Raw genomic sequence first — 15742 nt, 5'->3', positions numbered from 1 at the left:
AGTGGAAGATTTTAATAAACTATGTAGTCCCACTATGTAGTCTTGTCAATAAACACAGTGCTGCTCAGCTTTTGACTTTTGAGAATGCATTATGTTAAGTGTCAAACACTGTTTCACATAATATATACATATATATATATATATATAGTTTCAAAAATAAAGTATGAGAGACCGAGAGAGAAAGAAGAGAGAGAGAGAGGAAAAAGAGAGAGAGAGCGAGAGCGAACGAAGAGAGAGAGAAAGCAGAGAAAGAGAGAGCGACAGAGAGAGAGAGAGAGAGATGCCTCAAGTGCATGAGGGGCGGGGTTCATGGGGGTCGGTCGGCTGGAGGCGATTGGAAAATAGGGAGGACGCGCACGCGCTAATCCGATGATGGCTCCCGGTGACCGGAGGGAGGGCCAACTCTGCGGCTGAGGGAGAGAAAAAAAAAAAAGTAAGAGCAAGGCGTGAGCATCTCGAGCTGCGTCGCCGCGTCTTTTCCTCCAGAGCCTTTTGTGTTTCAAACTCTCATATGTGACGTATCAATAATTCAGTCGCGCGCGCACGAGGCAGCCAGACGCAGCTCGCCCCCCCACCATCACCCACTCGCCAACCTCCCGCATCTCTCCGCGCGCTATGCCTGCCTTCTTCCGCGCGCACACGCCACGGCCCCGCCGCACCGCGCCACGCACTCCTCGGCTGTCCTCCAAGTGGCTGAAAAGCTGCTAAGAAGTGCAAAATATTTGAAAGGAAAAAAAAAAAAAGACGACGGATTCCAAGTGTCAATTGGTGTCGGACTTCCTGGGACTTGACAACGAAAGGAGACGAGCAAAGCGCCTGCCGCCAACTCAGTTTTCTAGCGCAAGCGTGCTCGCTAACTCCCAGCAGAGTTTGCTTCACTTTGAGCCAAAACCGGGGACACTCTCGCCGTCCTATTTGCCGATCTAAAGTGGACTAAAAGCCTCGCGCCCAAGTTGCGATTGCGGGTATGTTGGCGTTTTGCCTGCTGAGTGCCGTGTGGCTCGCGGCCAGCCCGAACCCGAGCCGCGCTCAGAACGAGACGGAACCCATCGTCCTGGAGGGCAAGTGCCTGGTGGTGTGCGACTCTAACCCGACGTCGGACCCCACGGGCACCGCGCTGGGAATCTCGGTGCGCTCGGGGAGTGCCAAAGTGGCCTTCTCGGCCGTCCGGAACACCAACCACGAACCTTCGGAAATGAGCAACCGGACCATGGTCATCTACTTTGATCGGGTAGGGACCAAACGCTTGCTTTGTGCCACTTTAAAAATCAAAATCTTGGGATATGTGATTTTATGTTTTGCAAAACAGAAGAAAAATGTTAATTATGTTCATGAGCAAATACTGAGTCGTGAGTTGCCAATTCCATGTTAGGTGATTATTAATGCTGTCCGTGACTTGCGATCTTATATCGTGACTGCTTCTGCAGGTAAACATTGCACCGCTATGCCATTATTAGCTCGACTGTAATCCCTCGTGGGATTCAGAGTCGGGAGGATGCCTTGCTCAAGGGCACTTCGATTACAACCACTGTCCACAGCTGGATTTAAACCGGAAAAGTGTGGATCCCAAGCACAAGTCCTTACAAATAAGCGACGGATGCCCGAATGTGAGCTTTTAGATGTTTAAAAAAAAAAGCTGATGTAAAACAAAAGCAAAAAAAATACAAAAAAAAAATCCAGGTCAGGCTGAGCAGCTTTCAGTTGTGCAGTCTGGCAGCCTAATGGCCCACGGTCCATGTACCTGAAAGTCACGCATGCGTGAGCCAATTCTTTTTCAAGCTAATGCCAGTCTGGCATAAAACAAAAAAAGCCTTTTTCATGTTTCATCTTTTCACGGTGACGATGTTGGCGATGTGATCTGACGTGTCGCCCGATAATTTAGGGACTGCGGGTCATGCGGGCGAGGTCCTTCCTGCTTGCCAGAAAAGGTTAATTTTCACTCAAATTGCCGTTCAATTATCCGCCACGGCCCGCTTCCATCCATTTGCTGGCAGAGATGCATAATTGAAATTTCATTGGGAAGATGATTGCGGGCTTTTTTTTATTTTATTTTTTTTACTTCCCTTTAAAGTTAAATGGCAAAAAGAAGCCGAAAAAGAAATTAGTTTTTTCAACTCCATCGGGGGAATCTGAACGCTGTGAGACAAGCTGCGCCCACTTGACGTGGCCATTTAAACAATGTTCGTTTATCGATCAAAAATGTGACAGGCTCTTGAAACAATTTATGAAATGAAAAACCTAAAAAGAGCAGAAATATTTTGTGTTTTGTGTCAGCGAAAACGTCAACATCTCGTCATCATTTGCCGCATGCGAAACTCCGATGCTGCAATCCCATGTCGACAACCTAACTTTTTTTTCCCCTTTTACCTTTTGTCAGGTTCTCGTCAACGTCGGGAGAAATTTCGACGAGGAGAGAAGTAACTTCATCGCTCCGCGAAAAGGGATTTACAGTTTTAACTTCCATGTAGTGAAAGTCTACAACCGCCAAACAATTCAGGTTAGTGTGTGTGGGCATCATCTTTCCCCAGAGAGAAAAAAAATAAATAAATGAGGGTGGGCATCAACAGATGAAGGTTGGTTGCGGTCCACGGTGCTGAATGCATCCATGCACAGAGGACACAAGCGAATGTTGCGTCTGTAGCACAACTGGAGGGCGGAATACTGCGTCTGCTGCAGTTTCAGCACCATGGACAGCGCAGGCTCCCTCCAATTCGAAAAGCGGTTCTCTGGCTTCGCAGCTTTGACTTCACACCAAAGAAATATCTATTTGAGTTTCTCAACTGGGGGTTCGCGTACCCCCTAGGGGTCCACGAGCCCATTGCAGGGGGTACGTGGAAATGGTTTATTTTCCAGATCAATAACCGACGGCACAGCGGCGGCAAAATCACAACAGCCGCGTGTCGACTCAAGGAAGAAATTAGTCATTTTTTATGACATGTTTAGGTTTGAGTGAATAAAAAATGGAATAATGTCATCATAAATGTTGCGTTCCTCAAGGGGTACTCGTGCTATGACAAAAAGTTTGAGGGTCCCCAGTTTAGGAAGCGCTGAGTTGATCCACACTCGTGCAAAACTGTCTCCCCCTTCATGCCGCTGACGACTAATTTCCACCGCACGTTCCGTTCGGCCTTTTGGGTGCGTCAAGTGATAGGAAATCGTCGAGCTCGTTTCCTGCGTTGAGTGTTAGTAATGAGTGTTAGTTACAATGTGTTTTTTTTTTTTTGCAAATTAAACTTTTGTGTCATTACGCTGTCGGCTCTCTGGGGTTTTGGCGTTATGTGTTGCTACTTAGACGTTGTTGTTGGAGTCCCAAATTAATTACCACGGCATAGCTGCGGCAACAGCAAGGAGGGCGGGAAAGCGTTTGGAGCAGGTTATTGTTGCCTGGCTCGCGCACGCAACACAATCCAAGGTGACAAATGTGAGATGTTCAAAAATCATTTGGTGAGACAAACAATGGAAAAGCGTTGAGGAACACATTAACATTTAAACTTGCTTCCGAATATAGAACAGGTGTTGATTGTTCCTCCGTGAGCCCCCCCCCCCCCCTCCCCTACAAAGTTTCTTCATTCATGCTCCCATCCATCCAGGGCACCTGGTGTGTTGAAAACTCCCACTGTTTAATTGCCTCAGAGACCGTCGCTGTGGCGCACGCAGGAGATGCGAGGCAGCAGATGAAAAACACACGTTGCGAAGCAAGAAGGGAAGCCAGCGAGGGCACGTGAAAAGGAGGGTGAAAGAAAGGAAAGGTGAAAATACGCTGGCGATGATGGTGTCGAGGCTGGATGGACGGGGAAAGTAATGAACCCCGTCCGTTCATTGGGAGTGGGGAAAAAAAAAAAAGCTAATGATGGACATTAAGGGGGAGGAGGGAAGATGCTTTGCTGGGGGAATCGAGGACGGAAGGAAGAAAGTCTGAGGAAGCATTGATCATGAGACACTTCTCCGGTGCGATTCATCGTCAGGGGCCGGGTTGTGTGGCGCGTTCGTTCTGTTTGGTGATTCTGTACAATTAGCGGCGAATATGCGGAGAACGTTGTGACGACTCAGCAAAAGCGCTTTCGTGATTAGATTTAATTGGGTCTCATAATACAGTCTTTTCCTGGATTGAATTATTTCAAAATTCATTCATCTGGTGATTATTTTTTTTCTTAATTTATCAATGAATCAGATTAAAAAATGTTTTTATTTGCATTTTTTTATTTTAAAACAGGATATAATTTCAATTTGATAGCACAGAATAAATAAATAAATATATTATATATATTTTTCATTAGTTCAGACAAACGGAGGCTCTTTTTTTTTTTTTTTTTACCTCAACTAGTTCCGACGTGCAACTTCCGTCTTCTTCGGGAGTGTTGCAAAAAAAAAAGTCCTCTTGATGATCAAATCGCTTTTAGGTGGCATCACTTCCGGGTAAGAGTCAGAAAATTCATCTTGTCTTCTTTGGCTCCAGAAAAATATGGCAGTTGCACGTTGAAACTAGTAGAGGCTCCGTTTGTCTGAACAAATGAAAAAAAAACAAAAAAAAAAACGAGCAGGATACTTATCTGGCTTCTTCAGAGCTTGCTGAAGATCTGATGATCATTTGAAGCAGGTGTGTTGCAGTTGGGAGGGATTGAAAGCATTTCGGAAAGCGACCCTCCAGGACTTGACACCTATGCATTACGCTTTGAGTAATAAGACAATTTTTTAGGAGGAAAAATGATATTTCAACTTTTTAACAATGAAATGATTCAAATGAAAACGAAATGTGAGGTACACAATCCCATTTGCAAACTTGATACTGAAACTCAATTTGTGATGACGATGCTGATGAAAATTATTTTCCAAAAACCCAAAACACTTTTTAAGCGAAACAACTGGTCCCTACTGAAGTTCTAATATCCAACAGCTTTTTTTTTTTTTTTTTTTAAACAGTCCAGCAACACTTTTCACGTAAACGAAATCTTCCACTGTTGTTGCGGCTTCCCTTCTTCACATCATTAGATGTGTTTCAGCATAAGTTGCTTCGTTGATAAATTTCACTCTTTGCTTACAAGTGGCTGCAGTCCAGCAGAAGCTGACGACTTCCGCGATCGACTTAAACCTCAAACATTCTCTTGGTTACACGCAAGGACAGCCGGCCGGTAAAAAGGCGAGAAAGAAATCGTCAGGGGTATAAAGATGTGTTTGTTTCGAGACGGTCAAGTCATACAAATTGACCGATTGCTCCATGCTTGTCTTAATTGAATCAATCTAATCGGTCCTCAGGCTTGTCTGGCAGAATATTACATAAAGGGAGAAGTTCTTTGTATTTATTTTCAACTCGAAAGACATCGGAGAAAAATGACGCGCTTGAAATTTTCATACAAAATACCAAACGCAGGCGGCTCACAATTTTATTTGAAATACTTTCCGAGTACGGCATTTATTAAAAGCGTGTACATGAATACACAAATATATGTCGCCAATCAGGTCAGAAGGTGAAAATGATTTCACATACTCAGGATTACACCGTGAAACGGCAAATTAGTCATCTCAAAGCAAACACGCGGAAAACATCCGAATTCGACGTCGCACATGGTGTGAGACTTCTAATTACATGTGAGTCACATGTACAGATTGAGCAAATACGCTCACTAATGAGGCCAAATGATACAGTTGGGAGAGCGCGCGAGAAGCAAAAGGCTGGTTCGGAAAAAAGAGGTGGCAAAAAAAAAGTGGGAGGAAACGCAGAACATTGGATGACACTGGCTGAGACAAAGTGAACAATAAAAAAATGTGATTACCGTATTTTACGGATTAGAAGTCACTGAGGGGGAGAAGTTGCACCAGTCAAAAAATGCATCATGGGAAAAAAAAATAATTTTTAAATTTATTGCGTTTTTTGTGCTTCACTCCTGCTGTTTGGAAAACTTTGAGTCCTTATTCATAAAATGATTATACTCCGTCCCCGTCCTTTTTTAAAGCCCTTCCATCATTACTTTTCACCTGGCAACCACTCCCCTTCCCAAAAAAAAAAATTCTGTGCATGTCATGGTAGGAGGAAGGCTGACAGCAGGTTTCCTAAATCCTCCTTGGGCTCACACAAAACTGCCAGCTTTCTTGGCCAGCCTCTTGTGAGCGGATTGAATTACTTGCGACTGTTTTAAGCGGCAACCAAAATCGCATTTAGCGGCCCACAACACACCGACTGGCGGTGCGGTCGCTTGTTTTGACCGAGGACGAGTGCGCCTCCTCTTGCCCGCTTGAAGCAAAACACTTCCATCCTTGCTTAGTTCGTCTTTTTTTTTTTTTAAATCTTCTCGTCCCACGTCCTCCGTCCCCAAAACGGGCATCTGGACCGTCCCGTCACGAGGAATGCCCATCTCCTCTAAAAAGGAGCGCTGGAGCCCGATGCGAGGACAGTACAGGTGGAAAACGTAGAAGCATGATTTGCTGATTGGCTGCGTTTGGAAATTACTGAGAGGGGGAGCACGCTCTGGCTCTCCGAACGCAAACACTCTCAGAGTGGTTTTAGATCTTTCGAGTGAATTTCCGAAGCAAAACGAGGACAAAACGTCCGCTTCGAACGACAGAAAAGTTGTTTCAACGGATTACCTTAACTAGAATCAAGTTTCTTTCTTGTAAAATCTTGTGGTGGAAGGAATTCGCGTGCTAAACTTGTGATCTGTTATACGTTAGTTGCCATGACAACGATCACTTTCACTTTCTTTTGGAGGTAAACAAATCCGTTTGGTACATTATCAATTAGCATACGCAAGAAGGTGGCCACCGCTGATGATGCACCAAAAGTATTTGAAAAAAAAGTCAACAGCATGAGGGAACGGGAATTTTTAGGTGCCAGTCTGAGCTCCAGTTTTAATCTGTAAATTATTCAAAAAGTGCGACTTTCTAGTTCGAAAGATGCGCTACTTAAAAATACTTAAATACTGAATGGAATATTCATCAAGTCATTTTTTTTTAAACCGTGCTGGTCAGTCAACAGTTTTCGTTTTTGAAAACAATAAAAATTGCAGGATTTGAAATGTGGCGCTCAACATTGTCGAGTGGTGAAGAAATTTCACAAATAAATATGCGATGTACACGACTCAATTATTCGTGTGACTTGTCCAAAGTGGGCCCGTGCATTTATTATTGACGCAAACGTAACGCCGTTTAGTGTCAGACGTTCACATACTGTATGTTGAAAGGCCATCGATTTGTTGCGCCGTTGAACCGGAACGAGACATCTCCCCGTTTCTCTCATTCCAAAATCGACCTTTGAAAAATGGAAAATGAGCCTTCATATGATCTTCTCTTGTGTATTTAACACAAGTCAGGAAATTGGTTTGTTTCTCTCGCGCTATATAACGAAATACCAACTCGTGATTTTAGTCATCATTACTCAACAGTTCAGTCTTTCCCATTTTATCTCTTGATGAAGTGATTTAATTTCCACATGGTCAATTAAGTCAATTTTGTTGACTCGCAATTTTTACTTAACACAGACTGAGATAATTAGCAACGGTGATTCTCACGACTTCACGTAGAAATATTTGCAATTTCCTTCCACTCAGATGACTTCTAACTGGGCTAACGTTTACTTGGACCAAATCCAATTTGAAATGACCTTCGGCATGGACTCCATCCCAACGCAACATTCACCCCAAACGCCTTCCGTTATCCCGACATGTACGTTTTTGCAACGTGAACACACAAACCTCACACTTGAACTCCGTCGCCCAGATTCAAACCCCCAACCTTACTTAGCAACGCGAGTCAACCATTTGCCTGACCTCATAACAGTTCTTGTAAATATGTGAGTATGTTTTTGGCCCGGAAACAAAACGCGCCCTTGAGAATACGGGAACGACTTAAACGAGCAGTAAGAGTTTCCGTGGAATCTTCCTCTGGCTTCTTCCTGGACCGAATGCCCGAAGGCTCCCGAATCAGCGGAGGAGATCACTTGAGTACACGTAGAGTGAAATAATTTTCACTGGAGGTGTCTTCAGTGCCAATTAGCGGCATTTACAATTGTGCAAATTTTTTGGTTATTTTGTTGCTGGCACAAAGTGAATGAATGAAAAAAAATAGCGTCAATAATTGTAATTACTGACAATATAATCACAAATTATAATTGCAATAATAATAAAACAGTACATAAAATACAATTAATTCTTGTGGCCATTGTCAATATTTTACATTTAATTTGTTGTTGTTGCGCAACAATATTTGAACGCTGCATTAAATATTCGCTGCCTCTCCGCGCTTGCACCTTCCATTTTTTTTCTGTTGTGCCTTCTTTTAATCGTTGGCTTCCTGCCTCCCCTTTGTCTCTTGCTCCATAATAAGGCACTTAATTGATGCTTATGCATAATGAATGCAGGTCAATTTGGGCCTGACCAACATGCTTTTTATTTTTATGCCTGGTAATTGTGAGGGTGTAGGAGACTTCATGGGTGCGTTTATGTGTGTGTATTCTGCAACATGTCATCTTGTTATGGGTCAAGAGGTTACTAAGGCTCATAATGACACCTTTGGAAGTACAAGATAATATTTCAGGTCCTGATTTTATCTCTGAGGTCATTTTGAAAATACGGATATAGGAACAGAAATATTTGATATGACGCCTGAAGGTTTACATCAAAGTGATTGGCAAGTGAGCCACATAAACATTTGTATCAAAATGATATCAGTTTAACCCTTTACATAGAATGAAAATAAAATAGTCACTCAACCAAAAATGAATCATTTTCAGTTCACCTCCAGCAGGGTGGATCCGGCGGCAGAACAAGTATCATTCCAACCAATAAGAGCCGGTGTCATGTTTCTTAGATATGATGTGGCAGGCGAGCACGTTCTGTACATTAACTCGTTCACTACCAGTCTAGTTAAAAAAAAAAAAAAAAAAAAAGGGGGTCTTTGACGTCTTTAGCCGTCAATGGCAGTCAATGAGTTAAGTGGACGAGTTGTGGAAGGAAGGACAGAAGAGCAGGCAGGGTGAAAACAAGGACTTAAAATGAAACAAAAGAGGTAAAAAGAAAAAAAAGAAGACAACAATAGTCCCGTGTTGATCGGACCGAAAACATAATAAACATATTAAGATATTCTGAACATAAATTGTATGCAAGTGAGCGCAATTCTTAATGATACCTTCAATGAATACTGTATTTTATTTGTTTCAGCACTAAAAGTGACCCCCCCACCCCCCCCATGATGACCCGTGGCACGTGCCATCCTGATATAATGAAAAAACAAAAAAAGAACGAGTTCAAGTAGCGTCTGAGTGTTTTCAAGTAATAATTCAATGCAACATACTAACACTGGTTCTCACACGTGTGCTCTGACTCTGAGTCACCATTAGCAGGTGGGCCATTAAAGAGGAGTGGCGGGCCAAAAGAGCTCTCCACTCTCTTCATCTTGCCCACACACACGCACGCACGCACACGCACACACACACACACATGCATGCAGAGGCGCGTGCCCGAACGCACACTTTGCGTCAGGAGCTGGAGTGATGTGTAAGTGTATAATTATGGGATGTTTATGGTGGCGCTGCATCAGTTGATTTTGTGAGAAGTTTAGAATCCTTTAACTCCACCGTGCATTTTGATTTTCCTTTGGCATAGTTGACAGTTACGTTTAAACGAAGAGCTACGTTGGTGAGCACAAGATTTTATACTTGTGTGAATTTAACCGAAATGCCATGATTAGCACGATTGTTGCATTTACCGTGAAATGACTGACGATGACAATTCATGATGCTGTGAGGCAGTTAATAGTTATAAATCTACGATTGCTTCAAAGAAAAATAGTCAAATGAGCACCACAAGTGTGGAAATTAGGGTTGTGGACGATTCGATACGGCTTTTGATACGTTTCATGGGCGGTTCAATTTGAAAATTGGAACGATTCAATTCAGTTCGACCAAGTGGGATTACGATTCAATTCGATATGGTACGTCGGTTTGAAAGGGTGTGATGTAGTGACTTTTGTTGTCATCATTTTACACACAAATTATGAGTACTATAAATGAACCATTTGATTGCATGTCGTCAATAAAAGATGACTCGATACGTAAATCGGTACATTTCAAAGTGGAACGATTCGTTTCCATTCCATTCGATGCACTCGCACCTTTTAAATCAAAGAACGTTTTGTCAGTTTTTTTGCGTTGTGGAATGTGACACGTCAGTTCAGCCGTGTGTGAGGTGTTTTTTATTTTATTTTATTTATTGATGTTATTATTTATTTATATTATTTTGTTTATTGATTGCTTTTATTTATTTATTTATTTATTTTTATAAGTCTTCCATTTCACGATGATCAACTCGCACGTTTTGAAAAAGTTGCTGCACTGCACAGTGCGAGAGTTGTGGCCACGCCGGATCTCGTAATTACCCTTTCAGGACTGCATGAATGCATAACAGAAAAAAAAAAAAACGGGTTCAATTCCACAGCGATGACTTAAAGGCAAAAATGGAGTTTGGATTTGACGTGCATCTTTTGTGACACTAGTCCTGGAATTTATCTGACACACGTACCGATGCTTAACTGTCTGAACTTCAGTTTGATTCAAATATCGAAACGTGCCCCCTCCAGACTCTTTGATTCGATTATTTGTTTTGTTCATTAGAATTTGAGTTGTCGGGAAATGCATATTTCTCGTGGCTCACCGTGGTTGTGATGTCGCTTGTGTTTGTGTTTGCTACCAATTCTGCTCTCACTTAGTTTTTACTCGCGCTTTGTTACAGCTGCAGCGATTGTGAAATCAATCAAGAGCAAGGTCTCCACAAACGATTAGCATGTCGACCGTCCTTGCTCCATTTGTGAAGCCGTCTCCATCCTTCTGTGTTCTCCAGGTGAGCCTCATGCACAACGGCTGGCCCGTCATCTCAGCTTTTGCCGGCGACCAGGATGTGACCCGCGAGGCGGCCAGCAATGGCGTTCTGATCCAGATGGAGAAAGGAGACCGGGCCTACCTCAAACTGGAGAGAGGGAATTTGATGGGAGGATGGAAATACTCCACCTTCTCCGGCTTCCTGGTGTTCCCCATGTAGAGGACGAGAAGAGCGGAAGTGGAGCTGGGGATGGAAAAGGAGGAGGAGGAGGAGCGGGTTGTGGATGGGGAGTACAATGAAGAGGTGCCAAGTCGGAGCGACGTGGGGGGGGGGGGGGGGACGGAGGCGTCGACGGACTTTTGTTTGGGATGCTGCTGAAGAGTTGCAAAAGTGAGGCCATCTTCTTCTCTTGCCTTCGTTCTTCCATCCGTCTATTCCTGCTCGTCTTGCTCCGTGGATGGCCAAACTTTTTTTTTTTTTTTTTTTACGTCTCTGCTCCGTCATATCCATATCACGTGAGTGTTTTAAAGCCAGACTAACCCCTTTCGTCCTTTCATTCCATCCGCTACTTTGAGGAATGTTTCTTTGATAGCTCAGCCCATCGACTTTTTTTTTTTTTTCCAAGTTCATCGCTCTGATTTTTGGAGCACGCAAAGTAACACATCACCAAGTGACAACAAAACACGTCCAAATGCCAAGTTCATATGGGAGATGTTAATCAACAAATGTTTTTGTTTTTTTTCTGTGCAAATAATAATCAGAATGATTCCGCGACAGGCTTCAAAACTGCTGCAAAGCGCATGAAGCGGAAGACATTTTGAAGAGTGATGTTTTATTTTTTTTGAGCCCGACCCACACAAAATCCTTGTTTTAAGGTGACCGTTTAATTTTGAAATTACAACCCCCCCCGCTTCTGTTCCTCCTCCATGAGTGGTCCATCTCATCCTCCTCCCAACCTCCCCACGTGTAACTTTTATCTGCTGCTGTATTCGTTTGCCTCCTAGCACGGACTTATCCTTGCTTTACTTCAGCATCGGACTTGGGACTCTCGGACACTCCAAAAAAAAAAACAATTTCAAGTACATACATGATATTATATAATAGATCCAAGCCACTGTTTCTACGACTGCAATGATGATTAAATCCAATCTGGCTGATGACTATAATGTCTGTATATTCTGTATTTCAGTGTTATATGAGAAGAAAAAAAATATGATAAGGGGATCTTCTAGTGACTTTGTGTGGAAATCTGGGCTGCTCTTCTGTTAAAAGAAAAAAAAAAGAAAATGCTGATTGTTTTTTTTTTTTGTTTGTTTTTTTTTTAGTTCAATCCAAGTTGTGGCTAAAAAGCTCAGATAAGACAAATAGTATTAGAGTATATTATCAGACGATAAAATGCTATTATTATTATAATTATTATTATCTTGGCTGTAAATGACATGTGAATATTTAGACCTTAAAAATTCTGATTTATCACCCAATCAAATGGTTCTAATATCTCCTGTTTTGTTATTTTTCTTTGCTCTGAAATCAATAAAATTTAAATGTCATTTTATTTTTCTTTAACCTATTTTCACCGTCTGGTCTGGTAGTTTATTCAGTAAACATTTTTGGGGGGAGCAGCAGGCGCCTGTCCACTTGCTTTTTTTTTCCTCCTCAGGCTGAGCCCCGCTTTTCCCCCTTTCCGCTGTCTCTCTTCACTCTGTTGGTTTTTAAGGTTTTGTGGTTTGTTTCTCTCCAGACTAATGAGCTCCGGGGGGAAAATTTGTGCTGGAATGGAAGAAAGAAAAAAAAAAAAAAAAAGAAAACACAAACATCATTTCCTTCCTTCCTTCTTCTTCTTTTGATTTCATCTCTCCCTCTTCATGTTGCCGCCACTTGTCCCTCTTTTAAACATCTTGTCCTCGATTTCTCTCTCCGTCTACGCTCCAAGCCTTCGCTTTTCTCGGTAAACACAACTTCATCTCCTTATTGTCTTTAAGTTGCTCGTCTTCGTTTCTCATTGAACGTTTGGAGAGGAAGAATTTGGAGCATTTTGGGGGAAAAAATGTGTTGTTGAGAAATAATTCTTTCAGCGTAACAAGAGCAAGTTGTAAAACAGTTAGCGTGATTCAGTCCAGGTTGAAGTCTCCATCTCCCTGCAATAAAAAAAATAAAGTTAAGAGGGAAGGATGGATGTTCTCAAGAAAAGTCACGTTCTTCATCCACAGATTGTTGTTTCATGCTTTTTTTCCGTAAATTACAAAACACAAGTGACATATTTGTTCATTTGGTGTTCTTGGATTTTTCGACGAAGCGCTTCAATGCGAAGGAAAATAAGATTTTTAAAATTTGCAATTAGCTGTTTTTCCTGTCTCTGTGTTATTCTTCAACTCTTTCTGTCATTGTAAATGAGAATTTTATTTCAATACAGGAAGTATTCCCACCGACCGACCTCTGTCAAACGGAAATTCCCTCACTTGGAAAAAAAAATTTACATTAACGATCGATTCCTTACAACGGAAATTCCGATATCCGGAAGCCATAGCGAAGCCCGCAGTAGCGCAAAGTCTAGCGGTTCCCGCTCCATATAACGGAAAAACTTTGACCCCTACGCCATGATCGGATCCAAAATGGCGACATGTAAATGACTTCTTTGGCATGAGTTTTACTGAAATTGCTAAAGATTCAAAATTGATTTACATTTACATTGCAGATCATGGCATCCAAACGAAGAATGTGGGAGAGAGAGTGAAATGCATCCGATTAAGCCAAGCGGGATACAAAGTGAAAAAAAAACAAGGAATCCATTCTAGCTCAGTACGATTCTGGTAGTTTACTTGCTCTGAGGAAATTGCTTGCGGCTTGACGGACGAAGTACAGCGGCGTAAATGAACATGTCCTGGAATGCTTCAACGGCTGTCATGCTAAAAACTTCCCGCTAACTGGACCGCTAATTAGAGAGAATGCTAGCGCTAGCTTAATAGCGCCATCTATGGGCATAGAGGACTTCCAAGCGACATCAGCTGAGCAATGCCGTCTTGTGTGGTGAGGGAGGGGATTTAAAATTCGAGAGTGAATCAAAAATGATGAATGAATGAAAAAAAAAAAATGTCGTTAACATACTACCACGTTCATACAGGACATCTACCGTAGTCGTTTCCCACAGAAGGAAATTCTGTGATTCTGTATGAGAGAATACTGACTGTACAGTCGAATATGTTGGATGACGTTTTTTTTTTTTAAAACAAACAAATGCTAATGCAAGAGTGACCATCATGGAACTAGCAAACGTCGGGAAGCCACGGCAGTTTTCCACTTTTTGTGAGGAGGTTCTGGTCTGTCTTTCTCTCCTCATCTGTGATCCAAGTTAATGGTGAGTACGAAATCTATTGGGTTTAAAACACGGTGCTTAACTTGTTTATTCGGTATTTTCAAACCACCATCCAAAAATCTGCACCAACCACATTGTGTGTGGAATGACAATGCATTTTCCAGCGTGTGTGAGTGTGTGTTGAGGGACCTCCAGTTCAAATGGGATGGTGGCAGCCACTCGGAGATTCAGCCGTCTTCAGCAGGTCACCGCTTCACAGTCGCGCCCATGTGAGTGTGTTCTTCCTTGTATATCATTCCACAACCTCCTCTTCACCTCCTACTTCTCTCCTCTCCACCATCAGACAGACACCAACACAGGGGACGCGTGTCTCGGGACTGGGAACACGCAAACTTTAGCAAGACTCTCCAGTTTGTCAGGACACACACACATTTTTTTCCCACATCTTTACATTGTGCTTGATGCGATCCATGTTTGGATCTCGTGCCTCTTACTCCCAAAAGTCCTTGGCTTCATCGCAACCCTTGTAACTCTACCAACACAGTTGCACACAACCTTTAGAATGCGCTCCTATTTGTACACCCACACACGCGCGCGATGGCCACCCTGGTGTGGCATTACTCGTAAACACAACCAAGTAATTAATTCACAATGAATAAAAACGCATTGCATCAACAGGACATTTGCTCTTTCAGACAATAGCACACATGGCAGTTGGTAAGAAAAAGCAGGCACACTCCTCTTGTGTGAGTGGAATGCATTTTTAGAATTGTCCATTGATAATCTAGTGAAACTAGTCAACATATTTTTATTATTTTGTCTTTTTTTTTCTAATCATAGAAGCAAGTAAACTTTTGTAGATTCATTATTTGGCCTGATTCCAAAACTGCCCTGTTTTTTTTTCTTGGGTTTTCATAATAATAATAATATTAATAATAATAATATTAATAATAATAATCGCAGCATTTATAATAATAATATTAATAATAATAAAAATCGCAGCATTTATTATAATAATAACAATAATAATAATAATTGCAACATTTATAATAATAAAAATAATAATAATAATAATCGCAACACTTATAATAATAATAAATAATAATAATAATAATAATAAGAAGAAGAATAAATAGCATGAATATAAAATCTGATATGTATGTAGTAATATTTGGGAATTAGGGGGTTAGTTTCAGCAACGGATGGATTTGTTTTTCTGAAATGTCATAGCTCTAAATTGCAATAGGTGATTTAACAAGGCTCAAGATGTTACGTGAATAAGGGCCATAAGCAAGGCTACCTCGGAGGGTTCGGAGGGAGGAAAGTGATGACTTCCCCACAAAGCAGACGTTTGCCTTTTGTATTATTACTTATTAGTCTTTATTTTATTTTGTGGGGATTTATGCCCTTATTCAGCTGTTACACGGTTCCAACCCTTCTATACTACGGCACAAAGTGAAGCTTCATTGCCAGATTATGTGCAATAATGCCCAGACGACAACTACCGACAACGTTATTGCATTCTCACCACCCAAGTGTGAGGATAAGTGGCTAAGAAAATGATTGGATGGATGGATAACAAACTCTATGACTATGTTCTTACTGTCATGACAGTAATTAATAA

At 41.9% G+C, this 15742-nt stretch overlaps 1 protein-coding gene across 1 annotated transcript; it reads left to right on the top strand.

The window, feature by feature from the left end:
* Positions 1 to 336: 336 nt before the first annotated feature.
* LOC148334845 (cerebellin-1) lies at positions 337 to 11130 on the top strand. Its single transcript, XM_088299467.1, has 3 exons — positions 337 to 1231; positions 2378 to 2497; positions 10827 to 11130. The coding sequence occupies exons 1-3, from the start codon at positions 968 to 970 to the stop codon at positions 11022 to 11024; spliced, it is 582 nt and encodes a 193-aa protein (XP_088155593.1). The 5' UTR covers positions 337 to 967; the 3' UTR covers positions 11025 to 11130.
* The last annotated feature ends 4612 nt before the right edge of the window (positions 11131 to 15742 follow it).

This window comes from Idiotropiscis lumnitzeri, chromosome 6 (assembly GCF_059441095.1).
Source record: "Idiotropiscis lumnitzeri isolate Australia: NSW breed Sydney's pygmy pipehorse chromosome 6, RoL_Ilum_1.0, whole genome shotgun sequence".
Lineage (NCBI taxonomy): Eukaryota > Metazoa > Chordata > Actinopteri > Syngnathiformes > Syngnathidae > Idiotropiscis > Idiotropiscis lumnitzeri.
Note: the sequence above shows the minus strand (reverse complement) of the source record. Positions and strands in the feature narration are given on the sequence as shown.